A 14,283-nucleotide genomic window follows, 5' to 3' on the forward strand; every position below is an offset into this window, starting at 1 on the left:
TTATTCTTCTTGGTGATATTTGAGAATTTCTCAGAAGCAGTGTTTTCTGGAACTTAGTTTTTGCTTTGTTTGCTTCCAGCAGGAATAATAAGATTTGCCCTTTGAGAACTTGCTAGAACTTCTGAGTTTACTGGGAGAAAATGGGCCCTGCTTAGAGCTATAAAATGGTCAAAAGGCCAACAAAGTAAAGAGCCTAGCAGAGCAGTGTATTTAGTTTAGAAAAATGCAATGATCAAAATGCATTTTTTTTAAATCAATAACAGGTTTATTCACATGCACCGTTAAGAGCTAAGACAAGAATGTTGAATTGGCACTGGTTGGAGGGTGTCAGCAACACAGGAGACTGTTAACATTTACCTGTCTGTCCTAAAATTTTTCGGTCTCAGTAGTCAACCTTAAAAGTTAAAGCCACTAATTTTTCACATGCTCAAGATGAAGTGAAAACTAAATAAAAATCAAAGAACAATATACATTTCACTCTGCCTTCTAGATAATCATGAACTTACAGCCTTCCCCCATAACCAAACTTATTCTGGGAAATTAAAACATAGAAAACCCTAAAACTTCTACATTCTTCTCATTTATTTTAAGAGGACCAAATGTAGATCACAAGCAGTCAGATTGCCCATTAGGCCTGCCCCTGCCTGCTTCCTTGCAGATACATGTGACAGTGATTAGTGCCACTCACTCTAACCTGTGGCTCCTCCTGCCTAGTATTCTCTCTCTCATAGTGGCATTTAGGAGGAACATGATTTCTCTCCCATCAGGCCAACCTCAAGAGGTTAAGAGATGCCTTAATAATTAGTAAAGTTCCACTGGAACTAATATTTGAGCCTATTTATATTCTCAGAATCCTACCCTCTGGGTGAGGATTACGGTCAAGTGAATTAAAAGCCTTCCATAGGCTTAGAGAATGTAATAGCATATTGCTTACATGTCAAGCAAAAGAATGCAATGATAATCGACTTTATGAGAGACATTGAAATTGAGGGATTTTCTATTCTGATATGTAAACATTTAATATGACAAAAATTTACTAAATAAGCTACTTCATATTATAACCTAGGAAGACAAATGTGCTCAAAATCGCTGAGGAGCTTTCTGGGTATTCTAATCATCCCCAGTTGAGGCTTGGATGTTCATTATACCTAGGATTCATTATCAATACCTTTTCTACCTACTTCCATGAATATTCTAGGCCTTAATAGTTGATTTTTAGCAGCAGTCTTCTCTTGAAGTATCAATATAGGTAGACAATGAAACAGAGTGAAGCCTTTCTCATTAGGAACTCATTATGTAAGTTTCAGGGAACACTAAGATTCCAAATCAAAACAGTGAAGATCAAATTCTATGGTCAGCAATTATCTAAGAGGAACCATGTCATCCAGGTTCCATTGTGCATTTTCCTAAAGCCTTATTAAATTTTGTTTAGATCACTGAAATCCAGGAAATCGGCAACAGCTGGGATATTCCAATCTGTTCCTACAGAAATAATCCATTACTATTTTTTCCTGATGTCCAATTAATAAATGAAACGACTAGCTACCATGAGTTCCTGACACCTTTGTTTTGTTCAGACTAGTTACTGAAAATGGATCTTACTAATCCTTCAAGTCATATAGGTTTTTGGGTCATTAGAAACAACTGTCTATTCATATTTGGTCACTTAATGGTAGAGAAATAGGTGCTATAATGCTTATTTAGTAAAAACATTCTTACAAATCTAATGAGTTGACTTGTCTTTGGGCACAGTGAAGTATGGGTTTTTTCCTCTCTCTTCAGGGCCCCCCAGTCTTTACTTCTACTGATCACTGTGACTGCTAACATCCCAGAGCCAGGTGGATGGAGGAAAAAAAGCATTTTGATAGGAGAAAAAGACATCTTGCTTATGTCATTAAGTGAATGATTCCTTAATAAATAAGGAAGAGCCCGAAAAATGGCATCAAAGTTTTAAATGTATCTTTTTGAGAAATGAAACATTCATAAACCCCCTTAGTAAAAACGATGATAAAGAGCCCCTGTTGACTAAGTTATCTTAAGACGGAGTTCAAGTTTTTGCAATTATTTCCAACAGAACAATGTAAGCTAATGACAATTATCTGACTTTCAATTATAATATAATTTTACCTAAAATTAGCAGAGTTCCAGGATTTTCTTTCCCAAATGGAGAGCCTAGATTAAGTAATAAAAGTTTCACTCATTAAGCAAAGAAAAAAATCCTTCATTTCTTGACAAGTAAAAATAAGTAAAGCAGAAATTGCTATTCACACTGGATAAGACCATGTTTAAAATAACAGTAAGAATATACATAGTGTTATATAGGGATGGGGTTCTTGGTGATTTTATGTTGTTTTATTATTTATGCTTATTATTATGTTTTGTCATTAATTATTCAATAAATTTTTTATTTTAAAAAAAATCACCCTAATTACAAATCTTCTTTGGAGGTGAGAGGGAGGGGAAAATATGACCAAAGGCAACACCTGGAATCAACGGTATCACCTGGGATCAAGTTGTGTAGCTGTCAACCACCACTGCTCTCAGGCCTTGTTCCACTCATGGCGTTCCAGAAAGATTTATATAGTTCTTTCCCCAAGAAAGGATCCATGGCCTTTGCCATTAGCATGACCTCATGAAAATCAGTGACATCCAAGTTGAATCCAATCAAAAAAGAGATGCCAGGGAGTCAGAGCCTGAGAGCCATGTTACCATCCTTTAAATGGCTGTGCCCAAACCTGATCAGACCAAGTAACTTGTTGGAGATTCAGGGGAGAGACTAAATGCAGATTAGCACCCTTGTTCCTATAGTTCAGAAGTTTTCTTTGTTGAAGTAGAATTGAACCTTCCTGGGATCCAGGCTGGAGTATTGGTGACAGCGTTTGCTCAGACTCTTTGCCAGAGTCTGAGGACCACATAGGAAGACTCCCACCACAGACCTGCAGGAATCAAACAATCGAAAGGACTTGAATCCAGCAGAAGGGGCTAACGTCAGTGCAGATGGAGAAACTGCCTCTGCCAAGCCTCTACTACTGCCAACATCCTGCCTATTCAGCTGTTGACTCCCTCACATTATTCATGGTAGTTTTCTCACCTTTTCTGCCTGCAAGCCCCAAATGTGCTCTCAGCCCTTGTCACACTCTCAGCATGCAGCCTTGCCTAGACTGTCGAGAGAACAGAAACTCAGGAGATAGTGCAGGGTAGAGGCAAAGTGCTAGACCCTGGAGCCCTTGGAGCCGGCTATCTGGGTTGGAATTGCAGCTCTGACACTTAGCCCCGCTGGGTGACTTCAGGCAAGTCTCTTTAACCTCTCTGTTGCAGGTATCCCCCCTATAAGATGGGGATCGAAATAGTCCCCACCTCACAGGGCTGTTTTGAGGTTTAAATGAAAAATCTATGCAAAGCAATTTAAAAAATGCCTGGCACACAGCAAGTGGGTATGTGTTTGCTGCCAGTAGAGCCATCCACTGTGCATCTGTCCCCACACCACAACTTCTCACACTGCAGAGGTGATGAGCCTTCCTGCCAAGGATAATCTTCCTAAATGTGCTCTGGGTCTCACCCTCACCTTCCCTCTCTCATGCCTTCCTCTCCCTTCTTTTTCACTTAATTCAGATATAATTCGCATGTCATAACATTCAACTTTTTAAAGTGTACAGTTAGTGCCTTTTTAGAGAGAACAGGGAGGGGGAGAAGGAGAGAAAGAAACCTAAGTAGGCTCCACATTTAGCATGGAGCCCAGCACGGGGCTCGATCTCAGAACCCTGAGATCATGACCTGAGCCAAAATCAAGTCAGACCCTAAACCTACAGAGTGACCTGGGCACCCCTACAGTTAGTGCTTTTTCATATAGCCACAAAGTTGTGTACCCATCATCACTATCTAATCCAAGAACATTTTCATCATCCCCAAAAGAAACCCCATACACATTAGGAGTCAGTCAGCCCCCATTTCCTCCCAACCACCTTCACCCAGCCCCAGACAATCAAATCTACTTTATATCTCTAGATTTGCCTGTTCTGAACATTTCACATAAATGTAATCATACAAAGGTGCCTGGGTGGCTCAGTTGGTTAAACATCTGCCTTCGGCTCGGGTCATGATTCCAGGGTCCTGGTACCGTGCTCCGGCAGCAGGCTCCTTGCTAGGCGGGAAGGCTGCTTTTCCCTCTCCCACTCCCCCTGCTTGTGTTCCCTCTCTTGCTGTGCTTCTCTCTGTCAGATAAATAAATAAATAAATAAATAAATAAATAAATAAATAAATAAATCTTTTTTGAAAATGGAAAGCTACATACATATCCAGGGCAAGATGTGTGCTCAGGAAAGACCTGAGAAGAAACTAGTCTCCCTCCCCTGGCTGATCTCTAGATTCAGTGCTAACAGGAAGTGAAGGCTGAGGAGTAGAAAGAAAAAAGAATGAAGAATGATGAACAGAGCCTAAGAGATCTGTGGGACAACATCAAGTGGACAACATACACATATGAAAGTCCCAGAAAGAGAAGAAGAGAAAGGTGCAGAAAGAATTTTAGGAAATAATGGATGAAAATTTCCCAGATTTGATGAAAATACATGAATCTACATATTCAAGAATCCCAATGAGCTCCAAATCTGATACTCAAAGAGATCTACCCTGAGGTATAATGAGTCCCATGTGTCAAACTGTTAAAAACCAAAGACAAAGAGAGACTCTTAAAAGCCGCAAGAAAGAAGTGATACAACACATAAAAAGAATCTTCAGTAAGATTTTTAGCTAATTTCTCATTGGAAACATTGCAGGCAAGAAGTGAAATGACATATTTAAAGTGCTGGTGGGGCACCTGGGTGGCTCGATCAGTTAAGCATCTGCCTTGGGCTTGAGTCATGATCCCAGGGTCCTGGGATCAAGTGCTGCATGGTTGAGGGGGTGTCCCTGCTCAGTGGGGAGTCTGCTTTTCCCTCCTCCTCTGCTGCTCCCCCTGCTTGTGCACTCTTGTGCTCTCTGTCAAATAAATTAATTAAATCTTTAAAAAATGAAATAAAATAAGTGGAACCATACACTATGTGGCCTTTGGGGTCTGGTTCTTACGCTTAACCTATTTTCAAGGTTCGTCCATGTTATAGCATGTGTCAGTACTTTGTTCCTTTTTTTACAGCTTAATAAGATCCCACCATGTGGACATACCATATGTTGTTTATCCCTTCTTCTGTTGATAGATAACTTGACTTATTTTCACTTTTTGGCTATTCTACATGCATTCATGTATAAGTTGTTGTGTGGCTAGCAAAGGCTGTTTTCAATTCTCCTGGGTATATACTTAGGAGCAAAATTGATTGCTGGGTCATGTTGCTACTATGTTTATCATTTTGTGGAAATGCCAGAGTTTTCCCAAAGTGCCTCACCATTTCACATTCCCAAAAGCAATGTGGGAGGAACTCTCCTATAATTTCTCCACCTCTTCACCTACTCTTACTGCCCATCTTTTTTTTTTTTTTTTTTAGGTTTGTTTGTTTGAGAGAGAGAGAGCGAGTGAGAGAGCACAAGCGGGGTGAGGGGTAGAGGGAGAAGCAGACTCCCCGCTGAACAGGGAGCCCAATGCAGGGCTCAATCCCAGGACCCTGAGACCATGACCTGAGCCCAAGTCGGATGCTGAACTGACAGAGCCACCAAGGATGGGCCCCTTATTCCTCACCTTTTATTATGGCCACCCTAGCCCTCTCTCCATTTTGGCATATTTACTTTATTCTTCTCTAGTGGCTCCTGTTCTGTCTGTAAGTATGCTTAGATCATCTTTAAGTTAAATAAGCATTTCCTGAACCCTGCCACACCTCCAACACTGTTGACCACACTTCTCTAATATTTCCTTCCTTGGCTTCTGAGACACCATTTCTCCACATTCTCCTACTTCTTCCCTGGCTCATCTTTCACCCTTCCCACATGATGTGAGCATTCCTTACCTGTCTTCAGCCACCCACTCTCCAGGCAATCTCATCCATTCTCACAGCTTCAACTATGGTCAGCTCAATAATTATCATAATCACTTACGTTTAAATGCTGCTTTACTGTTTACATAGCATTTTTCATGTCTGTGTTGTTTAATGTTTACAAGTCTGCAAGTGAGTCGAGAGGGCGTTTACTAACATAACCCCCGTTTCATAGATAAGAAATCAGAAGATCAGAGGACTTTCTAGCTCGAGTTCCCAGAAATGGAAAGTGTCAGAACTAGTGTTAGGACCAAAGATCATCTGAATCCGAGTGACTAAGTGTTCTGACCATTGCCTCGTGAAGCCTGTCCTGGTCACCCCATGTGGGCATAGACTTTCCTTCCCTCCATGTCCATGTACTTGTTTCATGGAGTGCATCATTCTGTTTTGAGTGGATTGTATGCACCGCTTATTAAAATGTGTGCTTCTTAAAGGTGAGAACTATATTCCATTTCTCTTTCAACCTCTAGAATAGTGAGTGCTGAGCTTATAGAAGGTAACCAATAATGTCTGTGGAATTGAATTGATCTTCGGCTGCCAGATTGTTCCAGGAACTTATCTAATGATCAGCTCAATCTCCTTCCCCTTGAAATGACTGATTTCATGGCACAAGATTTTCCTATATGCTCTAACATATCTCAAGACTCTTCCAGAAATACAGAGGTCAGGTCATCATTTAATTACACTCCAAACCTTTCTTACTTTAACCAGGGATTATTAAGGCCCAAAACAATGCATTTGAATTTTTCCAGTTTTCCATTTTATTTGGTAATACTGATCGGAACTGAATCCCCTTGCCTCACTGTTTGAATGGAGGACTTGTAGGGGCAGAAAACATCTTCTCATCCATTACAAGGTCATACCCTTATTTGGCTAAAACCCCAGATGAAATTTTGTTCAGCTTGAAGCGAGAATCTGAGAGTGGTGCAAACAGTTTCTGCCCCAGAGACCTTTTCCCAAAGAGTGTTCAACACGCTATATTTTTCCTAAACCTGAACTCTGCAGACTCAGCTAGCTAGAGAAGAATATACTTACCTGGGGTGGGCATTAGCTATTGTAGAAAACTCATTGTCCCACATGGGTCTCCCAAAAGAGGTTTTCTGTTTCAGACCTGTCAGGATGTCAGTGGCCTTGTCAAAGTTTAATGCGGCATGACCGGCCTGAAGGCAAAGAAATAAAAGTTAGAAAAAGCAGGTCCTGACAGATGTCTCTTCCTTCAGCCACTTTTAAACTTGGGGGTGGGGGTGAGGGAAGGTAAGAAATCCTAAGAAATAATTATTTCCAGTGAGCATGCACGACCTTGTCTGACATTGATCTTGCATCTAACATGAGAATTAGTGTGTTCTCTGAACTCACAATGTTGCTGTCCCATCCGGTAAGGAAGAGACGGTAGTTTAGAAAATCCACTTTGCCTAATTCCTCCATCTCACGCTCCAGAGACGCCAACAGGTTATTGAACCAGGCAAAGGCACCTGTCTCCCTGCAGATCCAGTAGAAATAGATCTGGAATCAGCAAGAGAGAACATAACCTTATTCAAGTGTCTTTAAGATGTCCATTTGGTGACATGACTATTATATATACTCTCTATTTGTTGGTCACATCTGTGATCTGAAAAATCAGTTGTACAAAAGCAGCATAAAGGTCCAGAGTTCTTATGACATCCCTTAAGGAAAAAGACTTCCAACATCATCTTTGGTTCTAGGTGATTTTAAACTCCAAATTGAAAATGAAGACCCTGGTCCTATGATAAATCTATGGAAATGGACGCCTTGGCAGAGAGAAGAGATCACTCATTCTCATAGCTCCAGAGACCAGTTGTAAAGAAGTTAAGCAATGAAAGCAATGGACCAGTCAGGCCTAGACCAGATGAAAAAAAGTATGAGGGAGTTACCATTTGTGTTTTAAGGTTGTGATCTGCATGCCGAAATTTGTACCAGATAGATTTTAAGATGGAAGCAAAGGGGGTGACCCCAATTCCTGCGCCGACCAACACAGCCACTTCATACTGGAAGACATCTTCACTGACAGTGCCAAAGGGACCGTCCACTTCAATCCTGGTGGCAGACGGAAGACAATGGGCAAGTGAAGTCTTGCCTCCACTCCCCACCTCAAACATCCCTCCCAGGACATAGCTGCTCCCATGGTTCATGCAGTGCCTATTTATTTTAATCATATTTCGATTACACCAGACTTAAAGTACAAGGAATTGCTTTCTCTTTTCTGCCTGTCTGCATCTGCTGTGGGTCTCGGCTGCTCTCCAGGACCTACCTGGGAATTGGTGACGGCTGCTGCTCAAAAGCCCTGATGAGATTTTCTGTCCAGTCACCTGCTGCTCTGATATGAATGGAGAAGAAGTCTTCCTCTGGAGCAGAGGTCAGAGTAAAGGGATGCCACTCCAAGTAAGAGATGGAGGGACAATTAACAAAAATATACTGTCCCACTTCCATACTGAAGCCACGCTTGTTCATCTGCAATTCCAGGACTTTGGATGGATGCATGACAACCTATGAATGAAGCATAGAGGTCAAAGGAGGCAAACTCAAATGGTGACAGGAGCAGGCAGATGAAATAAGTCAGTAAAGCAAGAGGGCTGGCGATGGTGGTGAACTGCGAGCAGTCCTTTCGAAAGAGGGCAGCGGTGACTGTCCAGACAGTGGGGGCACTGTAGAACCCACTGTTCCACATGGAACTCAGCATTATTGGGTTGTCTGATTCTTCAGTAGAAGACAGAAGGGCCATTTTTCTTTTATCGTGAAAGCCTCCCTCTGGATGTTTAAATGTCAGCAACCAATTCAACTTTCCAAACAGTCAGTGTGCAGGCCAACTGGAGGATGTCTGTGGGCTTGTCCAGGCTACCTGTTTGTGGTCTCTGACGAAGACCCATGCTGATGATCTTGGCCAAACCCTTTTCCCCATAGCTCTGTCCAGCACTGGAGGAACTAAAGTGTGTTGCCCCAGTTCCTTCTTATTCCCTCCAGGGTGAAAACATGGCAATCTATTCCTATAATCAGGAAGAAAAGAACTCTTATCACAGCTAGGGGAAAGTGCATATTCTTTTTTAAAAAACTTTTTTAAAGATATATTCATTTATTTTAGGGGAGGAGGGGTAAAAGGAGAGGGAGAGAGACTCCCAAGCAGACTCTGCACTGAGTTTGGAGCCCGGCATAGGGCTCCATCCCACAGCTCTGACTCAGATCAGGACCTGTGCTGAAACCAGGACGCTTAACCGACTATGCCATTCATGTGCCCCAAGTACATATTCTTTTTTTAAAGTTTTTTTTAAAATACTCTCTACACCCCATGTGGGATTTGAACTCATGACCCTGACAGCAAGAGCCACACTCTCCTCCCACTAGGTCAGCCAGGTGCCCCGGAAAAGACATATTTTTTTTTTAAGATTTTTATTTATTTGACAGAGAGAGATCACAAGTAGGCAGAGAGGCAGGCGGGGGTGGCGGGGGGTGGTCGGAAGCAGGCTCCCCACCGAGCAGAGAGCCTGATGCGGGGCTCTATCCCAGGACCCTGGGACCATGACCTGAGACGAAGGCAGAGGCTTAATCCACTGAGCCACCCAGGAGCCTACATATTCTTTACCTTGGTAATCACAACCTTCTGCTGTGAGCGGTAAAATCGAAGAATCCTTTCAAAGATATAAAGAACTCCTGGTGCAAGGATCCACTTCCAAGACTGCAGAAAGAGAGAGAGAATAAAGAATGGCTTCCATATTAATCTCCTGTTGAGGATTTATATGGGTAGCAGTTCATTTCTTCATTCAATAATATTTATCAAGTTCTCTGATGTGTATCATTATCAAGCCACTAATTTCATCAAATCTTACAGATGGAAATGGAAATGAAAAAATTATAACAGTTTTGTTTGCTAATATGTGACTCATAATGCAGGATCATTTCCTGAAGTTTTACAAGTCTCACTAGGAAGCAAAAGAAAGGCACAGAAATAAAATATGTGGTAATTATACATATATACATATAATATATATTATATATATTCTTTTTTTAAAGATTTTATTTATTTGACATTCAGAGATCACAAGTAGGCAGAGAGGCAGGCAGAGAGAGAGGAGGAAGCAGGCTCCCTGCTGAGCAGAGCCTGATGCAGGGCTCCATCCCAGGACCCTGGGATCATGACCTGAGCTGAAGGCAGAGGCTTTAACCCACTGAGCCACTCAGGCGCTCCTATATATATTCTTAAATTACATATAAATGTTAATTTTAAGACTCCAAGACAGTCTTCCAGTACAATTTGTCCAACCTGAAAAACCAACAGAGAAGCAGATGATTAAAAACAAAACAAACTAACAAGGGAAAGCATGTGGCTGACACCATTTGTACCACTACATAAAACTTGGTATTTACCTGTCACCTCTTTTCTCAGGTGCTCAAAACACCTAACATAGTAACATACTTTTAATCTTCTCTACATATTTTTTAAAAGCAACCTTTCTACCCCCCTGAGATTCTCTCAAAGGTAGCAGGTTGCTTCCTATGCACAGGAACTACTAAAAATGTATTTCCTAGCAATGCTAAGTCATGTTCTTTCTCACACAACTGCTTCAGCATGAAACATCAGAACTGTGTGGAATGAGGTTTCTTTTATTTTTTTAAGATTTTATTTATTTATTTGAAAGAGAAACAGCACAAGTAAGCAGACAGGCAGAGAGAGAGGGGGAAGCAGGCTCCCTGCTGAGCACAGAGCCTGATGCAGGGCTTGATCCCAGGGCCCTGAGATTGTGACCTGAGCCAAAGGCAGGGGCTTAACCCACTGAGCCACCCAGGCACACCTGGAATGAGGTTTCTTATGCTGTCTCAGGCAAACAACCTCCTTGGGTATCTCCAGGGAGGAAAGAGGCAGGGATGTGGCAGGTGAACTTGAGAGTGGGTATTATATAATTTTGATGCTACTCCTTATTTGGGAAAAAAAAAAAAACATTCTCCATGTCTTCAGAGAAAACACACAAAAAATACACTTAGGAAGTGGCTAATAACAACATGGCAAAAAAAAATTTTGACCTCAGAAATACTCATAGAAGTGAATTTTAAACCAAAATAGCACTTTAGTCTCTCAGGTTGGAAAACAACATCAAACAATAATGCCCACCATTAACTGGGATGCAGGGACATGGACACATTCACATGTGCAATCAGTGGAGGGACAAATTAGTAACATCTTCCCAGAGAACAATTTGGTGATACATCCCAACAGTCTTAAAAGCATTCCTTCTATTTGACCCAGAAATATCACTTCTAGGAAATGGAGCATAAAGATATAATTAAGGTGTACACAAAGTATACGAGTATAGGAATGGCTCTATTATTTACTAAGAAAAAAAATGACAAAAATGGTATACCACACAGATTTTTTTTTTTTTTGCTAATACCCAACTGTCTTTTTCCGTTTTTCTTTTTATTTCATTTTTTTGTATTGAGATATAACCAACATATACCATTACATTAGTTTCAGGTGTACACCATAATGATTCAATATTTGTATATATTACAAAATGATCACAATAAGTATAGTTAATATCCATCACTATACATCATTGCAAAAATTTTTTTCTTGTGCTGAGAACTTTTAATATCTACTCTCTTAGCGAATTTCAAATATGCAATACAATATTATTAACTAGAGTCGCCACACTGTACATGACATACCCATGACTTATTTATTTTATAACTGGAATTCTGTATCTTTGGCCACCTTCACTCATTTTGCTCACTCCCCCACCCCCTATGTCTGGAAACCACCAATCCGTTCCCTGTACCTGTGAGTTAGGTTCATTAAAGTAAGATTCCACATACAGTGAGATCATACAGTATTTGTCATTTTTCCATCTGACTTATTTCACTTTGCATAATGTCCTCAAGGTCATTAAAAATGGTCACATAAGGGTGCCTGGGTGACTTAGTGGGTTGAGCCTCTTCCTACGGCCCAGGTCATGGTTCCAGGGTCCTGGAATTGAGGCCCACATCAGGCTCTCTGCTCAGCGGGAATCCTGCTTCCCCCTCTCTCTCTGCCTGCCTCTCTGGCTACTTGTGATTTCTCTCTCTGTCAAATAAATAAATAAAGTCTTTTTTTAAAAAATCACATAAAAAATGACAAAATGGTATACCATAGAGCTTTTTAAAAACAAATATTTCAGTGAAAGAGCAGAAAGAGAAATTAAGAAAGCAACACCATTTACCATTACACCAAAAATAATAAAATACCTAAGAATAAATTTTAACCAAAGAGGTGAAAGACCTATACTCTGAAAACCACAAAGCACTGATGAAAGAAATTGAAGATGATACAAAGAAATGGAAAGATATTCCATGGTCATGGATTGGAAGATAAATACTGTTAAAAAGTATGTCCTGGGGCACCTGGATGGCTCAGTCATTAAGCATCTGCCTTCAGCTAGGGTCGTGGTCCCAGGGTCCTGGGATCAAGCCTGCATCAGGCTCCCTGCTCAATGGGTAGGCTGCTTCTCCCTCTGCCTCTGCCCCTGCTTGTGTTCCCTCTCTCACAGTGTCTCTGTCAGATAAATAAATAAAATATTTAAAATAAATGTGTGTACTACCCATAGAAATCTGCAGATTTAATGTGATCCTTATCAAAATATCAACAGCATTTTTCACAGAACTAGAACAAACAATCCTACAATTTATGTGGAACTACAGAAGACCCCAAATAGCCAAAGCAATTTTGATAAAGAAAAACAAAACTGGAGGCATCACAATCCCAGACTTCAAGTTATATTACAAAGCTGTAGTAATCAAAACAGTACAGTACTGGCACAAAAAAAGACACATAGGACAAGGGAACAGAATAGAAAACCCAGAAATGAGCCCACAACTGTATCATCAATTAATCTTCAACAAAGGAGGAAAGAATATCTAATGGGAAAAAGTCTCTTCAACAAATGGTGTTGGGAAAATTGGTCAACAACATGCCAAAGAATGAAACTGGACCACTTCCTTATATCATCCACAGAAATAAACTCAAAAATGGATTAAAGACCAAAATGAAACCACACAAATCCTAAAATAGAGCACAGGCAGTAATTTCTTTGACATCAGCTATAGCAACATTTCTCTAGTTATGTCTTCTGAGGTAAGGGAAATAAAAGCAAAAATAAACTATTGGGACCACATCAAAATAAAAAGTTTCTGCACAGCAAAGGAAGCAATCATCAAAACTGAAAGGCAACTTCCAGAATGGGAGAAGATATTTTCCAATGACATACCTGATGAATGATTAGTATCCAAAGTATATTAAGAACTGATCAAACTCAGCACCCACAAACCATTTTTTAAATAATGCAGTTAAAAAAATGAGCAGAAGACACAAGTTGACATTTTTCCAAAGAAGACATACAGAGTGCCAACAGACACATGAAAAGTTGCTCAACATCACTCATCAACAGGGAAATGTAAATCAAAACTATAATAAGATATCACCTTAGACAAGTTAGAATGGCTGAAATTAACAACACAGGAAACAATAGATGTTGGCAAAGATGCAAAGAACAGAGAACCTTCTTGCACTGTTGGTGGGAATGCAAACTGGTGAGGTCACTCTGGAAAACAGTACAGAGGTTCCTCAAAAAGTTAAAAATAAAACTACCCTATGACCCAGTAGTTACACTATTAGGTATTTACCCAAAGGATATAGAAATAATAATTCAAAGGGATATGTGCACTGGGATGTTTATAACAGCATCATCCACAATAGTCAAGTTATGGGAAGAGCCCAAATGTTCATCGACTGATGAATGGATAAAGAACAGGTGGTAAGTGTGTGTGTGTGTGTGTGTGTGTGTGTGTGTGTGTGTGTGTGTAATGGAATATTACTCAACCATAAAAAGAATGAAATATAAAAAAAGAATGAAATCTTGCCATTTGCAATGACATGGATGGACCTAGAGAGCATTATGCTAAGAGAAATAAGTCAGTCAGAGAAAGACAAATGCCATATTATTTCACTCATACGTAGAATATAAGAAACAAAGCAAATGAGTATAGGGAAAGGAAGAGAGAGAGGCAAACCAAGAAGCAGACTCTTAAACATAGCAACAGACTGATGGTTACCAGAGGGGAAGTGTGTGGGGGGATAGGTGAAATAGGTGATGGGGATTAAGGAGTGCACTTGTGATGAGCACTGAGTGTTGTATGGAAGTGCTATATCACTAAATTGTACACCTGAAACTAATATTACACTGTATGTTAACTAACTGGAATTTAAAACTTAAAATTTACGTATAATACATTTTAATATATATTTATTTAAATTTATTCTATTTTATTTTCTGACTTCATTTAA

At 40.3% G+C, this 14,283-nt stretch overlaps 1 protein-coding gene across 7 annotated transcripts in view; it reads right to left on the reverse strand.

Moving 5' to 3' along the window:
- Position 1: 1 nt before the first annotated feature.
- NOX1 (NADPH oxidase 1) overlaps positions 2-14,283 on the reverse strand; it is a 62,610-nt gene continuing 48,328 nt past the window's right edge. For all 7 annotated transcript variants that reach the window (XM_032330130.1, XM_032330131.1, XM_032330128.1 and 4 more), the window contains 6 exons: positions 9,553-9,645; positions 8,227-8,462; positions 7,850-8,012; positions 7,314-7,460; positions 6,993-7,117; positions 2-2,936 (listed from right to left, as the gene is read on the reverse strand). In XM_032330130.1, coding sequence (XP_032186021.1) covers positions 2,810-2,936; positions 6,993-7,117; positions 7,314-7,460; positions 7,850-8,012; positions 8,227-8,462; positions 9,553-9,645 — 891 coding nt within the window. In that variant the 3' untranslated portion in view covers positions 2-2,809. The remainder of the gene's footprint in view (positions 2,937-6,992; positions 7,118-7,313; positions 7,461-7,849; positions 8,013-8,226; positions 8,463-9,552; positions 9,646-14,283) is intronic.

The sequence above is a fragment of the Mustela erminea genome, chromosome X, assembly GCF_009829155.1.
Source record: "Mustela erminea isolate mMusErm1 chromosome X, mMusErm1.Pri, whole genome shotgun sequence".
NCBI classification, from domain to species: domain Eukaryota; kingdom Metazoa; phylum Chordata; class Mammalia; order Carnivora; family Mustelidae; genus Mustela; species Mustela erminea.